We start from the raw sequence: 24,118 nt of genomic DNA on the forward strand, positions 1-24,118 counted from the left end.
TTCACTGTCTCCACCCAGCTTTTCCCCTCACTAGACTAAAGGTTCTTTCCCTTCCCTGCCAGCCAGAGTAGCTGGCACGGCCTTTCTGGACAGTAGTTCTGATTCTTTGATGGGAAAGGGCAGAACAGCCATTTAAACCTTATCCAACCTCTTCACATCCTATAAAGTTAAACAGCTAGAGGAAGTAAATAAGAAGGCAGTGCTCGTGGGCTGTAGAGCGCGTGCTGGTACTCATTACGATACACCTGCTTGCTTTTCCTGGTCAATCGTTTCTTGGAAGGAAGATTTTTCTCTTGCCTTTCTGGCTTTTTAAATTTTGACTTACTATATTTCTTGATCTCAGCCATATCAGATTTGTCAGGCGTGGTTGTCCAAGGAGTGGAGCAAGGTGAGTGAATGAGAAGAATTGGATTTCAGTAGCCACCAAAGTTCCATTTTCAGATTTTTGAAGCTTCTTTATACTGTTTTCTGCACACAGTCATTTATATTCCCACTAACAATGGGCAAAAGAATTCTCTTCTCTCCCTCCTGGTCAGGACTTGGTGTCATTAATCTTTTTGGTAACAGCCATTCTCACATGTATGAAATGACCTCTCATGGCAATTTTGATTTGTGTTTCCCTGATAATTAAAAGTCCTGAACAGTTTTTATTCTTACTAGCTACTAATGTCTTCTTTTGAGAAATGTCTATGCAAGATAGAGAGATGCCTCTTAGAGAAAAGCACTAGCTCTGAAAATATGAGGACCTAAGTTCTGATCCCTAGCACCCAGAGAAAAAGCTGAACATGGCTACTCATATCTAGAAGCCCAGCATCGGAGGTTGCAGACAGATCAATCAGCAGAGCTGACTGGCCAGTCACCAGCCAGGGGAAACAGAAAGCTTCCAGCTCATTGAGAGAGCCTGTCTCTGGACAAGAAGACAGAGGGTGACATACGATCTGAGGCACCTCACATATACACACATAGGTGTCAGCATCCTTATGCCTCACAGGTATGCCTTAGAGGTAGGTGTCCCTGCCCCCATACAGAGCTTTTAGACAGCCTGCTGACAGTCAGAATTCCTGTCTCCTGCATGTGGGTGGCCGGTTTTCTCACTGCTGTTCAACGAAGACACTACCTTTGCCCCACTTTCTGTTCTCAGCATCTTTGTTGAAAAATCTGCCAACCCTGAGTAAACTTATTTCTAGGTTCTCCTGTTATGATTCATTGGTCTGCATACTGTTCTATGGCATTACCATGTGGGGTTTCTGTTGTTGCTCTGGTACAGTATCCAATCAGGTAATACACTGTCTCTAGCTTTACTCTTCTTGCTCAAGACTTCTTTGATATTTGGGGCCTTCTGTGACTCCATGCAAATTTTAGGATTCCTGTTCCACTTCTGTGAAGACTTCCATTGAAATTTCAGCAGGGATAATATCGAATTTGTAGATTTCTTTGAGCATTTTGGACATTTTTAACTCCAATTTTCCAATCCATGAACACAGAACATCTTCCTATTCATCTATATCTGTTCTGTTTCTTTCATTAATGCTTCAGTCTCCTCTGTAAATACTTTACACCCTTCTTTAAATGTATTCCTCTTTCACTGCTGTAGATGTGACTGTTTCCTTGAATCACTATCATTAGGGTATAGAAGTACACTGGTTTGGGGGTATTGGCCTTGTATATACTCTACTGGGTTCAGCTATTAGCTCAGGTGGTTTTTGGAGTCTTAAGAATTTTCTCTGTGCTTTCTCACTGTCTGTAAACAGACACTTCATCTTCTTCCTCTCCAAGTTAGATACCTTTTATTCTCTTCTCTTACCATATTGCTCTGGATTTCCAGTAGTGAATTTAATTGAAATGGCAACAGTGGACATTCATGCTTCATCTCTGATCTCAGTGGGAAAGCTCTTAACTTCTCACCACTGAGAATGGTGTTGGCTAGGGCTTGCTACGACTGTCTTTTACTGAATTGAGATATATTGCTTCTAAAGATAACTTGTTGAGAATTTTATCACGAAAGTCTGTTGACTTTGTTGTAAACCTTCTTTGAATATACTGAGTTGACTTCCTTCTGTGAGTCACATATCATGCTTATAGATTCATATATATGGAGTTATCCTTTTTGTCTTTCAGTGACAGACCCCACTTGATTGACGGATGAGCCTTGTAGAGACTATTGAAGCCAAGTTGCTAGCAGATTTGTATTTATGTCCGTCAGAGATACTGGCCAGAGATTTTCTTTCCTTCTGGTGGCTTTGTTGGACTCTGATGTTAGGCTAATGTTTGCTTTGTCAAATGATTTTGGAAGTTTTCCCTCGGTATCAGTCTATTATGGATGCTGCAGTAATTTCTGAATAATACGATCTCATTGCTCATAGTTCTCAGAGCGATGCACCTTCTTGCTGCGTCCTTACATGTGGGAAAGGCGGAAACACTCCTTTTAACTTGGATCAGTATTCCCATTCTGACGTTTTTTAAGATTCATTTGTTTTTATTTATATGAGTACACTGTCTTTAGACACACACCAGAAGAGTGCACCAGATCCCATTACAGATGGTTGTGAGCCACCATGTGGTTGCTGGGAATTGAACTAAGGACCTCTGAAAGAGCAGTCAATGCTCTTAACTGCTAATCCATCTCTCCAGCCCGCCCCCCCCACCCCCTGCCCCCCTAATTCTTACTTCTGGTGATCTTCTTACATAGGGACTAAATTCTAACATAATACCTTCCATCTTAGGGAGAGGGTTGGGAAGGTTTAACATTAGTTCTGATGTCAATATTTGGTAGGATTTAGAATAAAGCAAGCAAGCTCTGGGACTTCTTTGATGGAAGGCTTTTTATTACTAATTCAGTCTCCTCGTATTCATATTTTCTATTGTTTTATGGTTCAGTCTTGTTAGGAATATTTGAAATTTATCTTCTTTTCTAAGTTATCCTATTCATTAGCATGCAACTGTCCACAGACATCTTATTAACAGTTTATTTCTGAACCAAGGCTTCAATGTCCTTTCTTTCATTTCCAATTCTGAGTCTCTGGCCATCCCTGCATTTTCTTAGATAACAGAGTCTTGATGATTTTATCTTTTTTTTTTTCATTTTATTGGCCATTTTTAGTGTCTACTTTTATTTTTTACATTATTTTCTTCTGCCGGACGTGGTGGCACACGCCTTTAATCCCAGCACTCGGGAGGCAGAGGTAGGCGGATTTCTGAGTTCGTGGCCAGCCTGGTCTACAGAGTGAGTTCCAGGACAGCCAGGGCTATACAGAGAAACCCTGTCTGGGGGGGGGGGGAAGAAAACAAACAAACATTATTTTCTTCTTTCTGCTAACTTTGGGCTTAGTTTGTTTCTCTTTTTCTGGTTTCACATTACCTTGTTTGATTGTCATTGCTTTGAGGAAGGCCTTAGTTCAAATACTTTGAATGAGTATTTCCTTCAGAACTGCCTCTGCTGTGTTTTGTAAGTCATGGCTTTTTCCACAGTGATTTCCAGCCTTGTGTTTTACTTCTTCTTTGACCTGTTGGTGGTGTCATTTAACATCCACACATCTGTGAATCTTCTGAAATTGCTTCTACTACTGATTTCTATCTTCACACGACTGTGGTCAGAAAAGATATATTACATAATTTCAACCCCTTTAAATATTTTAAGACTTGTTTTATGGCCTAACCTTTGACTCACTGTAACCTTCCCCCCCCCTCCCCCCCAGCCTGAAGCAGGCAGAGCCAGACCTTGACTTTGTTGTCACTAGGGAGATTACTTAGGGTGGAGCCTGCCTTCCTGGATCACTCTATTGTTCTGCCACTGCCACTGCTGCTATCTGCAGAGGGAGTCGGCCTAGGTGTTCCGGAGACTACACATGGTCACCTGCAGCTGGGCTCCAAGGATGATTTGGCGGGAATGGGCTTCCCCTCTCCTTTATAAAGCGTGTCCGCCATTAAAAATTTGAGCCTTGAGCAGACTAGTTGTCTTGGTTCCATTATTTCTCTCCCCGCCTAGATTCCCTCTTCTCTTCCAGTTCCAAGATGCCTTCCAGGCTCGAACCCGGACATGAGAGCCGCAAGCCGGCCTCATCAACTCACCCCAGAGAATGTCCCATGTACACTTTAGTAGAATATACTCAAAGTGTAGTCTAAGCCAATGTTTCTTTATTGACTATATGTCTGGGTTATTTATCCATTATTAAAAGAGGGTATTGAAGACTGATACTATTACTGTACTCTGTCTCTTTGTCTGTCTGTCTATCTGCCTCTGTCTGTCTCTTTGTCTCTGTCTGCCCACCCCCCTAAATTTCTAGATATCTTAGTACTTTCTTGACCTAGACCAGCAAGTTGTTCTTCAGTGACAATCTCCTAAAGGCAAGGACTAAGAAAATAAAGAAAATAGGAAAGCTGGAACCAGGAGGTCTTGCAGAGATTGATAGCTAATACCAAGCATATTTATTAAGAAGTGCAGCTAGGTTTGCAATGGGGAAATGGAATAGTTAGCAGGAAGTTAATTTAGCAATGTTAGCATTAAGGGAACACAGGATATCTTAAATGTACCAAAGACTGAGCACAAAGTGGCTTTGGGACTTACAACTCCAGTCTCAGGGGCAGGGGTTATTCAGGCTTGGGTTTGGGACTTATAACTCCAGTCTCAGGGGCAGGGGTTATTCAGGCTTCCACTAACTAAAACCTTAACATCTTACAGGCTCTGGCCCCAGCCTCAGGCCAGCCCTTGCCAGGTCTACCCCTAGGCAGAGACATAGAATTATTGTTCTCTTTGTTCTTTCATCAGGACCTCTAAGAAAGCCTTGGATCTACCTGGCTCCCTACATTTGCTTATCTGTTTAGGTACTTCAATGTGATGTGCACATATTTTTATAATGCTTTATTCTTAATGAATCAATTCTAATATCATTATATAGTGTGGGCCCCCACTTCCTCCCTCCCTTCCAGTTTTTGACTCAGAGACTTTTTTCCTGCTCTCTCAGTTTTCGGTTGCTTGGGTATCTTCCATCCTTTCATTTTCAGTTGGTGAGTTTCTGGTAGGCAGCATATTGTTGAGTGTTGCACTCTTACCCATTCAGTCACTCTACTTCTTCTGGCTGGAGAGTTAATCCATTTACGTTCAAGATAATTACTGACAGCTAAGGACTTCCTTTGTCTCTTTGTTAATTGTTTTCAGGTTATTTGTAAATCCTTTTTCCTTTCCTCTGTTGCTGTTCTCCATGATGACTTGATGCTTTTTCTATTGTGAATGCTTTGCTTTGATTCCTTACTGACTCTTATGTATCTCATTATAGCCTGGTTATCATAACATTTACATAAAGTAGGCTATTTTAAGATGGTAATATCAATTATAAAAGATAATAAACAGTTTAACCTCATAACACCCATTCTGATCTTGATTTGGGTGTGCAGATTTTCATGTTTTGTTTTATATCATTAACAAATTATTTTGGCTACTATCATGATAGTTTTATTTTTAAACTTCATACTAACAATGTATGTAATTTACTTAGATGCAGAGAATTTCCTACTTTCTCATCTTTTTTGTTTTGTTTTGGTTTGGTTTGGTTTTTGAGACAGAGTTTCTCTGTGTAGCCCTGGCTGTTCTGGAACTCAATTTATAGTCTAGGCTGGCCTTTGAACTCATAGAGATGTGCCCGCCTCTGTCTCATGAGTGCAGTGATTAAAGGCTTAAATCACCACAGCCCAGCTTTTTCTGATGTTTTCATGTTACCAATCCCTTTCTTTATCTTTCTGCTTGGAGAACTTCCCTTTAGCATTCCTGTAGAAACCCACGTGGTGATAAACTTCCTTGGCTTTTGTTGTTCTACTTTTAAGAGAGCAGCCAGCACTCTTAACTGCTGAACCATCTCTCCAGAATCCTCTTCTTCATTTTTAAAAATAGTTTATTCTCTTTATTTGCCTTACATCCCAATCACAGTCATTTCCCCCCTCCCAGTCCTACTCTTATAAATCTCTCCTCCTATTGTCCCCTCCCCTTCTTAGAGAAAGGGGGATGCCCTTGGTACTACCTGACCCTGGAACATCTAGTCCCAGCAGGCTAGGCACATATTCTCCCCGAGGTTCAACCAGCAGTCCAAGTATACAAAGGGGGCCTGAATTTGTTTCTTAGCACCCATAAAGGGCAGTTTACAACCACACGAGTGAGTAACTCCAACTCCAGGGAATCTATCATCTTTTAGCTTCTGGGAGCACCTGTTCTCATATGCATATACCCCAACATATAACATATGTAGCTAATAATCTTTTTTAAATCAGAAAACCCTGAAAATCCCAATAAGTCAACAGGTATATTGACCATAAAGAGACAGAAGACATTCCCTCTGGCTTTTCTTTTCAGAAATTATCATGGCACCTTGCCAAGTTCAAGAAGAGACCAGAACAAAGGTTCTCAAATATCAGTGGACCTAAATATCAGTCAGTCTTAGAAAGTGGCCACGACTGGATGGCTTAAATTCTCACTACTGGATATAAGGAACTTGCACACTTAATGAGGTCCTTATCAATATAACCTGAGTTATATGGTGCAGTTCAAGCTCACCACTACTGGTGAAAAGCAGACTTGTGGCAGCTGTAAGTCCATTGGACTGAGGCTCTCTTTGGGGGTCTCAAGTTCCATAGGGCTACAATGGACACCACATGTGGTAGAAATAGCTTCAACAAGGAATTGAATCTTCAGGGAATGATTCTGCAAGTCACTGGGGTTTTGTTGTTCACTGCCCCCTAAAAACTCTGCTTGTGTGGGATCAGTTTCTGGGATGTCTCTGCTGTTAGGGACTTTTCTCATGTAACAGGGTCTCTTCTTCTTAAACTCCAATTATACAAACATTTTCTCTTTGGATGCTGTTGGTCCCACAAATCTCATGAAGTTTTATTCATTTTTCCCCTTTCATCTTCTCTGACTATATTTTAAGTGATTTGTCTTCTAGCTCATGACCTTTTTCTTTTTTTACATGATAACTTTTGTTGATGTTTTCAGTTGCATTTTCTTCACTTAACTTATTGCCTTTCAGCTCTAGAATTTGAGTTTTTCTTTTTTAATAATTTCAATCTGCCCATGGGAACGACATTAACTGAAATACCACACAAAGGGGAGGGAGAACCTGTTGAGACTATATCCAGAGGTTAGGTATGCCCCAGTTGAGGGATGGGGCTACCCACCCATCTCCAAAATTTTAACCCAGAATTGCTCCTGTTTAAAGGGAATACAGGGACAAAGAGTGGAACAGACTGAAGGAACGGCTATTCAGAAACTGCCCAACTTGGAATCCATCACACATGCAGACACCAAACCCAGACAACTATTGCTGATGCCAAGAAGTGCTTGCTGTCAGGAGCCTGATACAGCTGTCACTTGAGAGGCTCTGCCATATCCTGATGAATACAGATGTGGATACTCACAGCCAACCATCCAACTAAGCACAGGGACCCCAATGGAGGAGTTAGGGGAAGGACTGAAGGAGCTGAAGGAGCCTTATCTGGCATCAATAGGAGGGGAGGCCCTTGGTCCAGTGAAGGCTTGATGCCCCAGTGTAGAGGAATGCTAGGGCGGTGAGGCAGGAGTGGGTGGGTGGGTTAGGGAACACCCTCATAGAAGCAGGGTAAGGGGTGGGATGGAATAGGGGATTAACAGAGGGGAACTGGGAAAGGGGATAACATTTGAAATGTAAACAAATAAAATATCCAATTAAAAATGATAATTTCTGTAACCTCCCCCCCCCCCAGCCTGAAGCAGGCTGAGCCAGGCTTTGTCACTAGGAGATCACCTGGGGTGGAGCCTGACTCCCTGGATCACCCTATTGTTCTGCCACTGCTGCTACCTGCTGCCTAGCTGTTCTGGAGCCTACACGTAGTCACCTGCAGCTGGACTCCAAGGATGATTCGGTGGGAATGGGCACCCCCCTTCTTTTTAAGGAGTGTTCCCTAATATTAAAATTGAGCTTTGATCAGAAGGTCTACTTAGCTCCATCCTTCTCTCATCGCCTAGATTCCCTCTTTTCTTCCAGATTCCAAGGTGCCTTCCAGGCTTGAACCCGGACATGTGAGTCGCTGGGCAGCCTCAACAAATTTCAATCTGTTAAGACATCCTGTTTGGGCCATTGTTTTCTTGATTTGGGTGAGCTTTTTCTCTGTGATTTCTTGAGGTTCATTGAGCTTCCTTATATTATTTAAAATATTTGTCAGGCATACTGGGCGTGGTGGCGCATGCCTTTAATCCCAGCACTCAGGAGGCAGAGGCAGGCAGATTTCTGAGTTCGAAGCCAGCCTGGTCTACAAAATGAGTCCCAGGACAGTCAGGGCTATACAGAGAAACCCTGTCTTGAACCCCCCCCCCCAAAAAAAAAGAAACCAAAAAAACCACAAATTTGTCAGGCAATTTGTATATATTTAGTTGGGGAGTTTATTGCTGGTACTGTGTTTTGTTCTCTCAATAGTGATGTATTTCTCTGGTCATTATTTGCAGTCATGAATTGTTCCGGTTTTTTTTNTTTTTTTTTTTTTTTTTTTTTTTTAACCAAGGACCAAACCCAGAACCTTGGGCTGGCTAGGCAAGTACTCTACACCAAGCTTAACCCCAAAGCCTAGGCATTTTTTCTTAAGTAGCATATGTAGTAATAGACAACATTCTAGTGTTCATACATCCCTGGGTTTGCTGTTCTTGCTCTCCCATTTCCTTCCTCAGGCTCCCCGCCCCTCCCTTTCCTTCCTTAGTAGCTCCCCTTATGTTACCAAGTGACACACATCTCTATTACTGTCTTCTTAACTGAGAGGCACAGCATGCTGCATGAAGTCCCGTGTCATCCTTGCACGGGGGCCATGCTGACCTTCTCTGTCGCATTCCAGGTTTAGTATCTGCACTGTGGATGTGAGCAGTGTCAGGTGGGAATGTGTTCCAATCTGCAGACTGACTTTACTTGGGAAACTCCATCATCAGGTAGCCTGTCCAGACAGCTCATTGCTAATGAAGCAAGTATAGTTTAAAGATAATTATAACCCTGCATTCTTTTGTTTATGGTAACCCTGGAGGTTGAACCCAGGATCCAGCACCCGGCAGACAAGTGTTCTACCACTGACAGATATCTCTAGTACTTTCATTTCCTTTTTTTTTTTTTTCATTTTCAACTTGAATTAAACTCTACAGTGTATTTAAGTAATATTTCATTTTTTATTAATACACACACATACATCTCCTTATGTTTACAGAATTTCATGTTTGAGTAGTGTCTTAATTAGGGTTTCTATTGCTGTGACTAGATACCATGACCATGGCAACTTTTATAAAGGAAAACATTTAATCGTTTCAGAGGTTTAGTCCATTATCATCATGGTGGACAGCATACAGACAGACGTGGTTCTGGATAACGAGCAGACAGTTCTACATCTTGACCCACAGGCAGCGGAAGAAGACTGTCCCACTAGGCCTAGCTTGAGCATCTGAGACTTCAAAGCCTGCCTCCACAATGACAGACTTCCTCCAACAAGGTCACACCCCCTCCAACAAGGCCACACCTCCTCCAACAAGGCCACACCCCTCCAACAAGGCCACACCTCCTCCAACAAGGCCACACCTCCTCCAACAAGGCCACACCTCCTCCAACAAGGCCACACCTCCTCCAACAANACCTCCTCCAACAAGGCCACACCTCCTCCAACAAGGCCACACCTCCTCCAACAAGGTCACACCCCCTCCAACAAGGCCACACCTCCTAATAGTGCCACTCCCTATGAGTCAGCATTCAATGCTGTGAGTCTATGGGGAGGCCCCTGTCAAACCACCACAAGTAATATTAAATGTCTTCCTCAGCAGGAAGACAGTATAGAGCTTCTCAAGGTGCATTTCCTCACAGAAATAATAATTCAAACTATCTACGTGGGGAAATACCTCCTCAAGAACCAAGGAAAGTAGATGGGAGGTCACATCTGAGCACAGCACAGACCAAGAAACACCAGGCAGGATAGGAGTTACAGGTTTATACACTTTCTCCCACCCCAGCCCCAGAGAGCACAGCTGGGAGAAATTCCTTCCACTAGGAAAGGGTCACACTGTCAGCAGAGAAAGTCTTTTGCATGTGGACACTGAGCCTGTCTCAGTAAATGCTGGTCTGGTCCCCACATCCTGAGCCTCCTAGCTCACCTTATTACCAGGCTGATTCTATTGCAAACTCTGGGCCCCTCCAGGGCCAGACCAGCCTCTGCAGACTCAGTCTCCAAGCTCAGGCTGGCAGATTATGCCCAGGTTTTCTATGTCCCTACCACTGCACCAGGTTGAACTCCATGGCCCCTGACTTCAGAACTAGATTAACCCATGCATTAGCCAGGTCCAGCCTCAAGCTGATGAACTGTGTATTGCTGAAGACTTTTCTGAGTCTCTGCTAAGGAAAATAAAAGGAAATAGTTTCACATATTTTCTCTACTCCATTGCTTTGGTTTGAAAGGATCACAATGTCGACAGAGAACTAGGACTTTCCCCCAAAAGCTTATGCGTCTAAAATTCAGCTCCAAGGGCTGGAGAGAAGGCTCAGTGGTTAAGAGAACTGGCAGTTCTACAGAGAATCCAGGTTTGGTTCCCAGCTGCCACATGGTGGCTCACAACCATCTGTAACTCCAGTCTCAGGGAATCCATTACCTTCTCCTGGCCTCCGTGGGCACCAGGCATGTGTAGGGTGCATGAACAGACATTCAGGCAAAATACGCAAACACACAGAAATAAAACTAAGGACGTTTCCAAAAAATATTTAGTTTCTAATCAACACTGTTAAGAGGGGGACCTTGAAGAGGAAACTAAGCCTTCTAATGGATGGAGTACAGGAGTAGAGACTTATGGAAGAGTAGTTTGGCCTCATTCCCACCCCCCACCCCCCCAGTGTTGTGATAAGAGAGCTCTTACTGGATGTTACACCTTCTTGGATTTCTTGGCCTCTGGACCACAATATACTTCTCTTCACTGTGTTACAAAGTTTCAGCTATTTTGTTGCACAGAACAAACTTAGAGTGTCTCTTATCCCTGAATCACCCTGTCCCCTGTCTTCCAGCTGTTAGCTTTGACAGGTGGGGAAGGGCACTACTTCCTTGAGACAGCAGTGCTCTTACTGACAACTGAAATGAATACTCCTGCTTATCTAAAATTCATGCTGAATTTAACCCACAAGGCAACAATTTTAAGTTTTAAGAAAACGGGCCTGTAAGGGGGTAATCAGGACATGAGTTCTCCGGGGTACAGTATGCCCTTACCCCACCCCACCCCACCCACACCCCATGACTTTTGGGAAGGAGCCAGCCGTGAATCAGAAAGAGAGGTCCCTCAGTGTGACATCTGTTGGTGACTTGAGGTTGAGCTCTCCAACATCTAGAACTACCAGAAACGAGTTTATAATATTTTTTAGTTTTTTATTTTTTAATTTTTAAAAGATTTATTTTATATATGTGAGTACACTGTCACTGTCTTCAGACACACCAAAAGAGGACATCGGATCCCACTACAGATGGTTGTGAGCTACCATGTGGTTGCTGGGAATTGAACTCAGGACCTCTGGAAGAGCAGTCAGTGCTCTTAACCACTGAGCCCTCTCTCCAGCCCCAGGTTTATAATATTTTTAAGGTAATCAGTCCTAGATATTTTGTTATAGCACCTAAACAGGCTGATAGCAGCAAACTGCCATTTTTCTCTGTCTCAAAGAAATGATTTCTGATTGCCTTCATTTTCCTTCATCTTGTATGAACAAAAAGTCTAAGGAGAACACCACATTACCTGGGTGTGGCCGCTCAAGCCTTTAATCCTAGCACTCCACTCAGGAGGCAGAGGCAGACAAGGCCAGCCTGATCTACATAGCAAGTTCTAGGATAGCCAGGGCTACATAGAAAGACCTTGTCTCAAACAACAACAAAAACATCCCATTGTCACCAGACACCATCATCATCATCAACAACTACAAAAAAGTGTGTTCACAGTCTGTTAGAGAAGTGGTTTGGATAAGGAGAATTTTTTTTTTTATGAGAGTTTGTTTCGTTAGCTATTATTCTTTTCCTTGAAGATAAGGGGAATATAGAAGATGGCTTTTGTTGTATGTTTTAATTTTCATGATGTTAGAGACTGGATCCAGGGCTCAAGTGTGATAGGCAAGAACTCTATCCCTGGGCTATCCCCTTTGCTCAAAGATGGCTTTTAAACAGGTCCATGTATATTAAGTGCAAGGTTACAGTCATTTTTGCTTTATTTGTTTTCTGATTGCAGGATCTCACTATGCTGCCTGGAATGATTTCAAAACCCTGGCCTCTAGTGACCCACCCAATATCTTGATTCCAAATTTTAATGAGGTATACTCTGTAGGCTTAGATTTTTTTTAAACCTACTTTTAAGAAGGGTTCTCAACTTCTTCAAACCTCCTTCTAGCCCACCATCTAAAGGGAGGGGAGAAAAGATGGGAAATAGGACAAGGGATGGGGACCTGTTTAGAAGTAGTTCCTTGAATCGATCCCAATCTCTGTCATCAGGATACCGGCAATCCTGGTCAGTAGTGTCAAGACAGCAAACACAAATCAGCAGCAGTAGCTGCGTGATCCAGCAGAAACAGCCAGGCCTCCGCTGAATCTGCACTAGTTAGCTCCAGTAACCAGGACCAGCCAGGATGCCAGCAGTTCTCTGGCACGCCTCCTTCAATGAAGCAAAGATCAGGTAAGATGAAGACTCGAGACCAATGAAGCTTTGCAAAGCTAGCTATCTATACAAGAGCATTGTGACTGTCCCTTGAGTCCTATTTATACTCTCTCCAAACATCACAAGTCCTCCCACAGGTCTTGCCTCAGCAAAATACCACGTGAGTGTCCCTGACATATCCCAAAACTTCCACTTCAACACTCCTTGTATGTCTCAAGACATAGATGGTTCAAATTCTAGATTGTTCAAAATCATAAAATAACAGAATCATACCTACAGAAATATAAATATTTCTTGCCTCCCTCACCCACCGTGTGTGTGTGTGTGTGTGTGTGTGTGTGTGTGTGTGTGTGCGCGCGCGCACATTTGCATACTTGCATGCAGAGGCCAGAGCAGGCTATGAGGTGTCTTCTTCTAACACTCTCTACACTATTGCCTTTAGATAAGGCCTCTCACTAAATCTGAGAGCCTTCTGGACAGACTGAGTGGCCAGGGAACGCTTGGGATCTACCTGTGTCTGCTCCTAGTGCTGGGGCTACAGCCATGCACAGCCATGCTTGACTTTTGCATGGGTGCTGGGGATTCAAACACAGGTCCTCAGGATTGCAGAGCAAGCTCTTTTACTTTCTGAGCCATCTCCCAGTCCAGTACTCCAGTAATTTCAAACAGCATGATATACCCAAGAGGTGAAGCACTAGAAGCATTGTGTCTCACTCTTTTGTGAATAATGAGGAGTCAATAAGGGTGATTAAACAAGGAAATGGCAAAGATCTATATAGAGACATAGACATGCCCTGCTGTAACTGTGAGAGTTATGCAAACGGCTAAGCTCTCTTCCCTTTGTTTAAAGGTCAGCACTTCAGCGTGAGCCACCAACAAGGCACACGGGAAGCTGACTAATGCAGGGGTGGAGTGAGGTAGGGAAGATGGCAGAAAAACACTGAGACATCTGTTGTTTTCTCCTGTGCTCCTGATTTGTACTAAAGAATGGCCTGACTCCATTATTTGTGATGTGGCCAGATTCAACTTCCCCTCCCGCTCCAGAGATGATTGGCAGTGGGTCTGGACTTCATCTGGCAAGCGACTTTGAAGCCCAGGGTTTCTGCTGTACGGAGGGGAATGCTCCTCCTATCTAGCTAGATGGAGGTCAAGAAAGCAAAACTGCTTGGAGCCATTGTGTGACACACAGAGGGTGGGGGTGAGGGGAGTCAATGGTTACTACACAGCTTGAGAATAAAAGGAGCAGGGCAGAGCTGAATCTAGAAATCACCAAAGAAATCAGAACCCAGATTCACCCAGGCCTGTATCCAGCTAAGCACGGGGGCAGTTCTCCTGAAGCCTCCAGGATGCAGGCTAATCACGGCTCTCTTTGCTTGGTGAGTTCGTTTGAGTGAATCTGGTTTTCGGTGACTTGTAGCAGAAAGTCCCAAGTGATTTTCAGTGGCAACAATAATCAGTGAGGAATGTGTCTGGGGGGATGGAAGTGGAGGTAGGCAGGAAGAGGCTCCTGAGGTAAGGGCATGAGAGAGAAATCTCACATATAAGACAGACTGTTCCTGTCCGAGAGTGTATGTGCTGGAACTCTGACCCCAGGGTGGCCATATTTGAGAGGTCATAAAGGTGAAATCCATTCACGGATTAAGCTGATTCTGTGGGAACGGCTTAGCTCCAGCAGGAGTGGCTTTGTTTTAAAAGTGCCATCTCTAGCTACATTTCTGTATCTTTCTCTGTTAACTCTCTATTGCTGTCTTACCTTCTGACCTGTGTGATCACTCTGCCGTACTGCAATGCGGCAAGGAGGGCTTCACCAGATGCCAAGAGGATGCCTGTGTCACGCTCCTGAACTTAGCCTCCAGAACCATAAGTCAAATATATCTCTATTCTTTTTATATATTATCTGGCCTCAGGTGTTTTTCCATAGCAACAGAAAAGGCAAAGGTATTAACCATGGTAACTTTCATTTAACCTACCAGCCCTTCCTAAGTTCATTAGTAAAATGTATACAACTGGTAGTGTAAACTCCACAGGGCTGAAATTTGGATTACTTAAGTCAGTATCACATCTGTGCATCCTTGGGCAAGCTATTTGTCTATTGTCTAAGCTCAGGCTCTTTATGCAATGGCGGTAGGATAGATCTGCCACCTGAGCTGCAATAAGAGATAATTAAGTAACACACTGAACGTCACACAGATGGTAATATCATTCAGTTATTATTACTGCTTTTCAACACTTTTCCAAGTTGGTTAGACACATTTTTGCGAGGGAAAAATTAAATTACCAATGCCACCAGCTTTCCTATATATCCCTCTCTCCTTTCTATCCTGCGAGGAGTGACCTTTAATGAAAGACATAATCCTCCTACTGTCCAAAGCTTTCCTTTCCTCCTTTCTTTCTTTACCAGACTTTGTTCCAGACCCTTGATCTAAGTCTTCAGCGTTCTGTCAGTCACTCCTTGTGTCTTTATCGTTGCCTCTTGACTGACAATCACTCCCATTTTGTTAAAAGTCTCCAAACTGAAACCCTGTCCCAGCTCTGGATTCATGGATTGCACTGTAGCTGTCAGTTTTCTGTCACTATTACAAAATGCCTGAGGTAATTAGCTTATAAAGAGGAAAGGTTTACTTTGGCTCACAGTCCTGGAAGGCTGCAGACCACGGTCAGGTAGCTCTGTGAGTTTGGGCCTCTGGCAGGTGAACATGACAGAGGAAAACATTCACCTCACATCCTAAGGAACAAGAACAAGGGGAAAGCAGTCAATCCCATGTTCCTCTGCAAGGGGATGTCTCGAGTCACCTAAAGACTCACCGCCAACGATGTCATACTTCTCAAGGTCTTTACTACTTCCCACTTTTAATACATGGATCTCTGGAGAGCAGTCATCCAAAATAGCTTGTGCCTAATGATTCAATCAACTATGGATCAAAATACTCTGAAAAAAAAAAAAAAAAACCAAGCAAATAAACAAAGAAGACTAAACCCAAAACCAGAATAAAACAAAACAAAAATAACAACAAAATCTACAGTCAGATATTCTGACCTTTTCTTGTCATTGTTTCTTAAGGAGTCCGGTGTAACATCTACCTTCAGTACATTCTCACTGTAGTTGGTGTTATCATTAAGCTAGAGATGTTCTCAAATGAGGAGAGGACATACATCCATTGTTTGCAAATACCACCTGTAACCTCTTGGTTTTCCTCCTGGCCCCAAGCTCCAGAAATAATGACTTAAATATATCTACAAATGCCTAGGCCAACGTTTTACATGTTCTTCAACTGACTCATAACTTAATATCTGGTTTACTGCCACGTGACTGGATATCTCTGCCCTACTTTCATGCCTCTGTCTCCATCAGCGTTCCCGGGCCAAATCCCCCATGCCTCATTAGTTACCCGAATTCTCTGTCTACAGGATGTCCCATCTTCTAATCCTGCCTCAGCTCACTGGCCAAAGGGTTGTTTTTTATCAACAGGTGAATGTTTTTACAAAACGCACAAGAGATTATCTCTACAACTACCCCATTGTATGGAAGGGGCTTCAAAGTCTGAGGATTGTGGCATCAATGGAAGGATCCTTGTCTCCCCATCAGTAGCTCTCAGAGTGAGATCTGAAGAACTACCCTACCTTAAACAACTGGGTGCCCTTGGCTTCGTAAGATCTAGAGTAGCACTGACACGCTTGAACCCCAAATATCCTTAGGCATACTGTGTGCGTGTAGTATGTAGTCAACAGTTCTGGCTACATACTTCACATCATTAATAACACCAATGACCCTCCCACCAATCCACTATGGATTTGCAGAGTAAAGAAATTCCCAGTCTCATTAAGTCTCATTATCAATGTACCCTGTGGTGCCTGTTCTTTCTCTTTTCTGTGTAGAGGACTTGCAATCTCTCTGTTTGATGCTTATGATGTGGCCTAAAGTCATTTCTCATCTTGTTCTACCTTAAGAGCTTTCTAGGTCCTTTATCCCCTCTCGTCTTCAGCCTTTCCCTCACTGTCCATTGATCAGCATTTAAACACAAACTTCTCTTCAAAAGACAAGAAGTCTCCCCTTAGTGTCAGGGACCAAGGACTCCCAGTGCCATTTTGGGCTGAACTCTTCACCCAATGTGCTCACCTCCCTGATGGTGTCGACACTCACTCCCCACGCACTCCCACTTGCATTGAACCTCTGCCCACTGCTTGCCCAGGCTGTTCCTCTCCATCGGCCACAGACGACCAGTGTTCGCTCCCAGGGCCTTCCATCCCAGGGGTCTCCCACTATTATCACTGTATTCTCGGTTCCCTCTGACACTACTGCTCCATCCTTCTTTTATGTTTTGATTGCTTTTGTTCTAGAAAGGGTCTTACCTTCCAGGCATTCTCCATTTAGTCCAGGCTGGCCTCAAACTCAGAGATCCATCTGCTTCTGACTCTGAGTGCTGGGACTACACATGTCAGGCATTCATTCCTTCTTAACTTTTCTTGGTTCCCTTCATACTTAGGTCTTGGAGAGCTCCTCAGAGACATATCTCAGGCCTCATTATGTCTCCTTATCCTCCTGCAACAAGACTGTATCCATACAAACTCTTGCAGCAATGAGCCTTGAACAGAAAAGCCCTCTGTATACACTCCTAGGCTGCTCTTACTCTGATATCCAGCCTATGTTATCAGCCCTACAGAGGGCATTTCTACACGGATGCCTCACAAGTACAAGTACCTACCTCATCTGACCACGTACTCAAGGGCTATCCTTGACCCTTCCCTTCTCTCCCTCCTCCCTTGAATTTCCATTGTTAACAGCTTGCCATGTTCCCTGCCTGGACTGCAGCCACAGCTACCGGACTTTGCTCTGTTTCTGCTCCCTTTCAATCCACAGTGTCTCACACTATGGAGGAAAAACACCACATCTACATTATATTTAGATTGCAAATTATGTTCCTGGCTTCCAGACCATCAAGGTTAAAAAAAAAGTCAAAGGAAAGTAATCCTCACATCTCTTGATATTTGTTCTACTATTAATACCATGCTCAAAATTAAACTTCTCGGGAGATTTTTGTAGGAAGCAACGGTGAAGTAAGAGTCACCGACCTCTCCACTTCTCCTATGCCATGGTCTATTATCTTTTAAACCAGTCCTTACCAAGTACTCACAATGAATCAGACACCATGCTCACCACTGGAAATAAAACAGTGAATGTGTGTGTATGTGTGTTTGTGTTTGTATGTGTTAATCTCATGGCTAACACTGAGTTTCAAACAATATTAAGTGAAATTCTCATGAAAATTTACTGGAGGGAAATTTACTTGTTTCTCAAACTAGCCCTATTTTATAGTAAAACCATGGTCAAAATAAGCTTGTCTCAGAGTCCCCTCCTTGGCTGTCCCCAGAGCATGATTTCAAGACTTCTTCTTCTTCTTCTTTTTTTTTTTTTTTCAAGACAGGGTTTCTCTGTGTAGCCCTGGCTGTCCTGGAACTCACTCTGTAGACCAGACTGGCCTGGAACTCAGAAATCCGCCTGCCTCTGCCTCCCAAGTGCTGGGATTAAAGGTGTGCGCCACCACGCCGGGCTGATTTCAAGACTTCTTACTTTTTTTTTTCTCTTTCAGCTTACTACCACCACTGTACATATTGTCAGGACTCACGGGTGCTAACAGGTAGTGCTTTCCTTTGCCAGCCTCACCAGCTGTGGCGCCCCCTCCCCCACTCCCCGATGGCACTGCTATTGCTCTCTTGGGTCAAAGGTACTCATGAGGTTCACCTGGTGAGTGCCAACGATGCCAGAGAGGAGCAGGGTGTGGACCAGCCTTGCTTTGTCCACCACGGCAGGAAGTAGGGCAGCCAGATATATCAACCTTCCATTGCCTTGAAGGCTCTCCAGCGTCCTAAGAATGCCAAAGAGGCTGAAGCTGCTGCAGTTCTAGGATCTGTTTATACTGAAACTGTACTATGCTTTCCCTCACCTGTCCGAGGGCCATGCTCCCCAGCTGGAGGAGTTCCAAGGCACTACTCAGGTTCCAATGTCGTATTTCCCGGGGCTCCTGAAGGTCTCAGTTTGTCTTGTGTTTTATTTTGGATCTTAAGTGTTTACCCAAAAGCTCATGTACTGAAGGTTCAGTCTCAAATGCAGCAGTGTCCACAGTGGGTCTCTCGTGGGGAGGCAGTGACTCTATCACAAAGGTTCTCTCTCACCTACTACCTTGACTGTATCTTAAAGAGGTAAGACCTAGTTGAAGGAGTGGGTCTGAGCTAGGTTAGAAGGGCAAGGAAAACTATTGGGACACAAGAAGACAAGGGGGCTGTAAATCCACAATCTAAGACTCTCACTAGAAACCGCAGGGGCTCCTGGTTTTACCTTAACAGACTCTAATCTACCCGAGGTTCCCTGAAGTTGTCCTGTAGTTGCACCAAAAACCAGAAAGGGGGGGGGGGCAGGGTGAGGTGTAGCAACCCTTCCAGATGTGAAGGGGGTGGGTGGGGTGTGCCTCTCTCTCTCTCTCTCTCTCTCTCTCTCTCTCTCTCTCTCTCTCTCTCTCTCTCTTTTCCCCCCAGACATGGCTTCTTTGTGTAGCCTTGGATATCCTGGAACTCAACTGTAGAGCAGGTTAGCCTTGAACTCACAAAGATCTGCCTGCTTCCTGAATGCTGAGATTAAAGGCCTGCACCACCACGCAGGGCCAAGATGTATCTTGAGATTCACTCAAAGAATGTATCTGGTGACTGCTAAGACATTTTGCTGTGAATCTCTATGGGAAGCCCAGAGCCATCCGCAGGTGTCTTGTTCTCTCACTAAGCATCTCTCTGTCATAGCTCTTTTGCCTAAAATCTGTTACAAATGGCTTCTAATAAACTGAGACTATTCTGTGAGAAGCCCATAGCCATGTAAGGTGTGTTATGTTCTTTCCCCGCCCCCCCCCCCCTTGTTGCTTTTCTTTCCATTCCAAACAGACTTCAAGTCTATTTCTTACTGGTTTGCTTCCCGCAGTTAAAAGATTAGGAGAATGCCTCCGGATGTTAGCAACATTGCCGCCATTCCTCCAAGCCTCCCCTGACACGCTTTGGTGGCTCCAATCCAGTCTACTACTTTCCCTCTCAAGACTCTGTCTCTCGACTTCCCTGGTGGTCTAGTGGTTAGGATTCGGCGCTCTCACCGCCGCGGCCCGGGTTCGATTCCCGGTCAGGGAAATACAGTTTTTTTTTCCTCTCAATTTTCTAAAAAAGTACTTAATAATCACTTGAGAAAAAAAAACAAAAAACAAAAAAGAAAACGCTGGCTCTAATGCTTTGCGCATGCCCCGAGAGTGCTCTACCGCTGAACTACATCCCTAGCTCAATTTTCTTAAACAAAATGGGGAAAGGGAATTTCACAAATAGTAAGCACTCAGCTGATAGATGTTTCAGGTCTTGACTTTAGTAATCTTGCTTTGGGGACTTCAGGGAATTCTTCCACATTCAAACTACTCCCCTCTGGCCCCCAATCCTAACACTGCCTCCCCTTACCCTCATTTCCTCCCTACTCACCCCAGGCAAAGCCTCAAGGAAAAAAAAAAAAAAAAAAACAGACGAAATCCCTTAATTACCCGGAGCTTCTCGGCAGCCTTAAATTGAAGACTGGCGGGACGGGGAGTGGAACTTGGGAGGCATGGGGGGGCGGGACCTTAAGCGTGGCGGGGGGCCGACGGAACTGCCCTCCCTGGGGACCTCGGCCGCGCATAGCATTGTGGAAGTTGTAGTTTTTACGGGTCTGAGTTTCCAGATCGGACGAAGTCTCAGGACTCACTTTCCCGTGCTCCTGTGCGCAGACTTAATTGGAGCAGGTCCTTGGGAGGTCAGGAGATTGCGTGGGGAGCTTGGTTATAAAATGTGGACCCGAATCCCGGGTGTCCGTAGGACTTCTGCTTTTGCGGCCTCCCCTTCACACGGTTTGAAGTGCAAGTTTCAGGTCCAAGTAACTGCCCTGACTGAGCCTGCATGCAGTAGGGGCGGCCGGCGGACGCTAGGCTAAACTACTAGACAATCTTTCTGCTCCCACCCCTTTCTCTCCACCTCCGGCCTGACTGTCGCCGGGTCGCCTCGCTAGAGTCGCTTGTTCTGAGAGCTTGGATGCATTTGCCCTCCAGTTCCCGCGAACTTCTGAGTAGCTGCTGAGCCCCGTTGCCTGCGGAGCCCTCAGCTTCCACAGCCTCCATCATGCGCGTGTGGGTCCCCGTGGGCGTCCTGACCTCGCTGGCTTACTGCTTCCACCAGCGCCGGGTGGCCCTGGCCGAGCAGCGGGCTCCCAATGGCCAGCGTCCGGTGGACCGCAAACTACTGGAGCTGAAAATGGTGCAGGTGGTGTTTCGACACGGGGCACGGAGTCCGCTCAAGCCTCTCCCACTGGAGGAGCAGGTGAGAGGCGGCCCACAGAGGGGTTCTTGGGGACACACTTTAGCGTCCCCCACTGGGGCTCGGGCTGGGTCCAGACCAGAGGGAAACAGCAGTAGACTGGCCCTCAGGCTGTGGCCTGGAGCCATCACCCACCCCATGCTCATCCCAAAACCACCGGTGTGGTGTGTAAGCCTTCCTGGCTAGGGCAGCCCCTGCCCCCCAAACTTTCAGTTTCTTGGTGTAGTGTAACTTTTCAAAGATGCCTAAGAATGTCCCAGGCGGGGGTTCTTATTTAAATGCAGATTCTGATTCTGCGGATGTGGAGTTGGGTCACGTTTAGTAGTAGTTCTGTGGTTGAACTTGAGTTCAAGGATTCAGAGGACCTTGTAAGTGCCTGGTTGTTAATAACAGAAATCTTTGTACCAGGAGATACCTTTAGTGCTTCCACAGTACAGAGCAAGCCGGCGCCTTTGGAACCAGATCTTAATACAGATTTTTCTTGTGGGCTTGCCAGAGACCATTTGAGATCTTGTGAAGTCTTATTGCGGACAAGGACCGTATCTTGGGGTTCTTTAAGGTCAGGTTTAGAAATCTGGAAAGGATTTGTGGTAAGAAGGGGGAAAGTTAATTAACTAGTCTTGTGGCTATAAGTCAGGATAATTATGATTAAAGCACAAATAATTAGCTTTTTGTTTTAAAAAATGACCCCTAACAGTATACAAGAAAAGGGCACCAGAAGTCCCTAACACCCCGGGTTGGATTTACCCATGGAGTGTGTATTTGTTCAGTTGCAAATACTCTTAATGTTCATTTCTGTTTTCCTGAAGTGCTGTGAGTTATAGTTTCAACCCAAGATCTGGTCTTTAAAGAGGGTCACACATGAAAAAGCCAAGCAACCAGGGCAGCTCTCACATAATAAATATATTTTAGCAGGTGTTTGTTTACCAGGTCTCCAGTTAGCCTGTTCCTATGGCTGTACTACTTTCTGTCTGGCACTGCAACCCACTCCACGCCTTTCACATTAGATCTCTCAGGTTGTCTTATCATTTTGTCTACACATGCCCACCTCTTTGCACCCCTCTTCTCTATCTATTCTTATTAAAGAGTGTTAGAGAGATATATTTATGTTTTAGACAAAGTTACCAGTAATAGCAGAGAATAAAAGTTTGTCTGGATCTAGACCCAGTGTATATAGACAGTGCAAATACCTATCAATACCAGTCTGTACTGGTGGATTCCAGTATAGAACTGGCTTCACTGACAAGATGTCCCCATTCTATGTTGAGGGGACTGGGAAGAAAACCAATCCCACTCAGTTCATTACTGGAAAGATATTCATTACATTACTCCTGCCTCTTTGAATTGGAAAAAGGTTTAAATCCTTCCAGGGAGTGTACGTGTACGTGTGTGTGAACCAGTTGGTGTGTGATGGGAATCTTACACCTTTATGGTGGAAGCTCCCAATAATCCCAGCTTCGTTAGCTTTTCTTCGTGTAGCTCCAAACTGTGGAGAATGTAGTTCTATGGCCTTGCTTTGTAGAATGAGCAGGACCATTGCTTTAACGTCCCACTCATACACGGCAGACTGTAGGCTGCTACCTTAAATTTAAAAAAGACTTAGGGGTGTGTGGGTGTGTAGGCCAGAGAAGCTAGAAGAGGCCATTGGCTCTCCTGGAACTGGAGTTACAGGTGGTTCTGCTCCTCATGACGGTGCTTTGGATGCTGAGAACAGACTGCTGTCCCCAGAGCAAGCACGCTTAGCTGCTGAGTTCTCTCTCCAGCCCTAGGCAGAAAGCACGTCTGGTTTCCTTGGATAAAGTTCTGTGAATAAAAAGCCTGGGATGGAGCCAGCTCTGGCTGTGAGGAAATGCCATCAGCCACCTGTGACTGACTCTAATATGATAGGATATATGATTATACATATATATATATATATCAATATCATATCTGAACCTGTTTCTGGATATTGTCTCTCAAGGTTTCTTTTCAAAATCCATGGTTATTGAGGTGTCTAGCCTGCCTTATTCTGCTGTTGTCAGAACAGACCACACAGCTACAATGATAAGACTAGAGTTACCTTTGCTACAATTTCTGATTTCTGACTGGTTTATAGACAGGTGTGCTGTCATCAGGTCAGTCTTCTCGCGGGTCCTTACAAAGAGGCATTGTTTGAAACGATACAAGTTTGGCTGAATTGCTTTCTTACTGGTTTGGGTAACAGTTGATCCGTTCTGCCAAAGGCTGTGCTTTGGAAATAAAATCATGGAACTTAGTTGAACATGTTTCTGACCTTCAGAGTAGCTCCAAATTCACTTTCAAGCAAACTTTTGAACTCTGCTTTAAACTTTCCCCAGGGCTTCTTCCAGACAGCAGCAAGGTGACCCCCGGTAGGGAGGTCTTTCAACTCTTATGAAGTTGAGCCTAGCCCAGTCCCTTGTTAAGTTCCTGTCTGCCTTTGACAGTGTGGATGAGCTGGGAGGCCTGCTGTGTTGCTTAATTCCTGCCCAAAGCTCAGCCGAGATGGATCTATGAAGGATGTGCCAGTTCCTTCACTCCACTGGGTTCTAAACCCTGGCAGGATATTGAATTCTTCAGAGATAGTGTGGGGTCTTGGAGCAATGGCTCAGCAGTTAAGAGCATTTACTGCTCTTGTAGAGGATGCTGCTTCAGTTCCCAGCACCTGCCTGGCTTCTCAGAATGGAGCCCTTCAGTTCTAGGGGCTCCGCTGTACTCTGGGCTCTGCGGGCACCAGACACATGTGTGCTCACATAGATGTGCATGCTGGCAAAACGTTCATACATGTTAAAAAAACAATTCATGCCTGGGTCTTCCTCCTAGAGATTCAGATTTAATTGGTACAGGGTATCTGAGCATTGCGAGAACACTTCTCCTCTGGTGCTTTAGAAGTATCTGGGCTCTATAGCACTGAAAAGTGGACACCGCACCCCATAAAAACCCAGATGCGATTAGCCTGGAATGAGGCTCAGACTTCGGCAACTTAAAAATTTCTGTGATGCCTTATGTACAAGCCATTCATTGCTTGATTCCTGAGACCTTATCCTGGAAGGTCAGGAGATATATATCTCTCTGTGTGTATGTGTGTGTGTGTGTGTGTGT

At 44.5% G+C, this 24,118-nt stretch overlaps 1 protein-coding gene, 1 long non-coding RNA gene, 2 other non-coding genes and 1 pseudogene across 5 annotated transcripts in view; 2 read left to right on the forward strand and 3 right to left on the reverse strand.

Annotated features, from left to right (window-relative positions):
- Positions 1-234: 234 nt before the first annotated feature.
- LOC110291883 lies at positions 235-374 on the reverse strand (annotated as a pseudogene).
- An 8,393-nt stretch (positions 375-8,767) lies between these two features.
- LOC115030690 lies at positions 8,768-8,872 on the reverse strand. The gene has a single exon (XR_003836293.1). It is a non-coding gene; the product is annotated as a U6 spliceosomal RNA (small nuclear RNA).
- Positions 8,873-11,871: 2,999 nt separating this feature from the next.
- Positions 11,872-20,272, reverse strand: LOC110291983. 2 transcript variants are annotated; one of them, XR_002377627.2, is made up of 5 exons: positions 20,215-20,272; positions 17,006-17,206; positions 15,461-15,584; positions 15,278-15,380; positions 11,872-12,652 (listed from the first exon to the last, which is right to left on the reverse strand). It is a non-coding gene; the product is annotated as an uncharacterized LOC110291983 (long non-coding RNA). The 2 variants fall into 2 exon arrangements; XR_002377626.2 differs by lacking the exon at positions 11,872-12,652 and having other exon boundaries at positions 14,850-15,380.
- Trnae-cuc lies at positions 19,748-19,819 on the forward strand. The gene has a single exon. It is a non-coding gene; the product is annotated as a tRNA-Glu (tRNA).
- A 164-nt stretch (positions 20,273-20,436) lies between the features above and the next one.
- The window catches only part of Acp6 (acid phosphatase 6, lysophosphatidic), a 17,804-nt gene continuing 14,122 nt past the window's right edge, over positions 20,437-24,118 (forward strand). Inside the window, exon 1 of the mRNA XM_021157977.2 lies at positions 20,437-21,022. Within this exon, the coding sequence (XP_021013636.1) occupies positions 20,825-21,022 (198 nt within the window). The 5' untranslated portion in view covers positions 20,437-20,824. The remainder of the gene's footprint in view (positions 21,023-24,118) is intronic.

Source organism: Mus caroli, chromosome 3 (genome assembly GCF_900094665.2).
Source record: "Mus caroli chromosome 3, CAROLI_EIJ_v1.1, whole genome shotgun sequence".
Classification (NCBI taxonomy): Eukaryota; Metazoa; Chordata; class Mammalia; order Rodentia; family Muridae; genus Mus; species Mus caroli.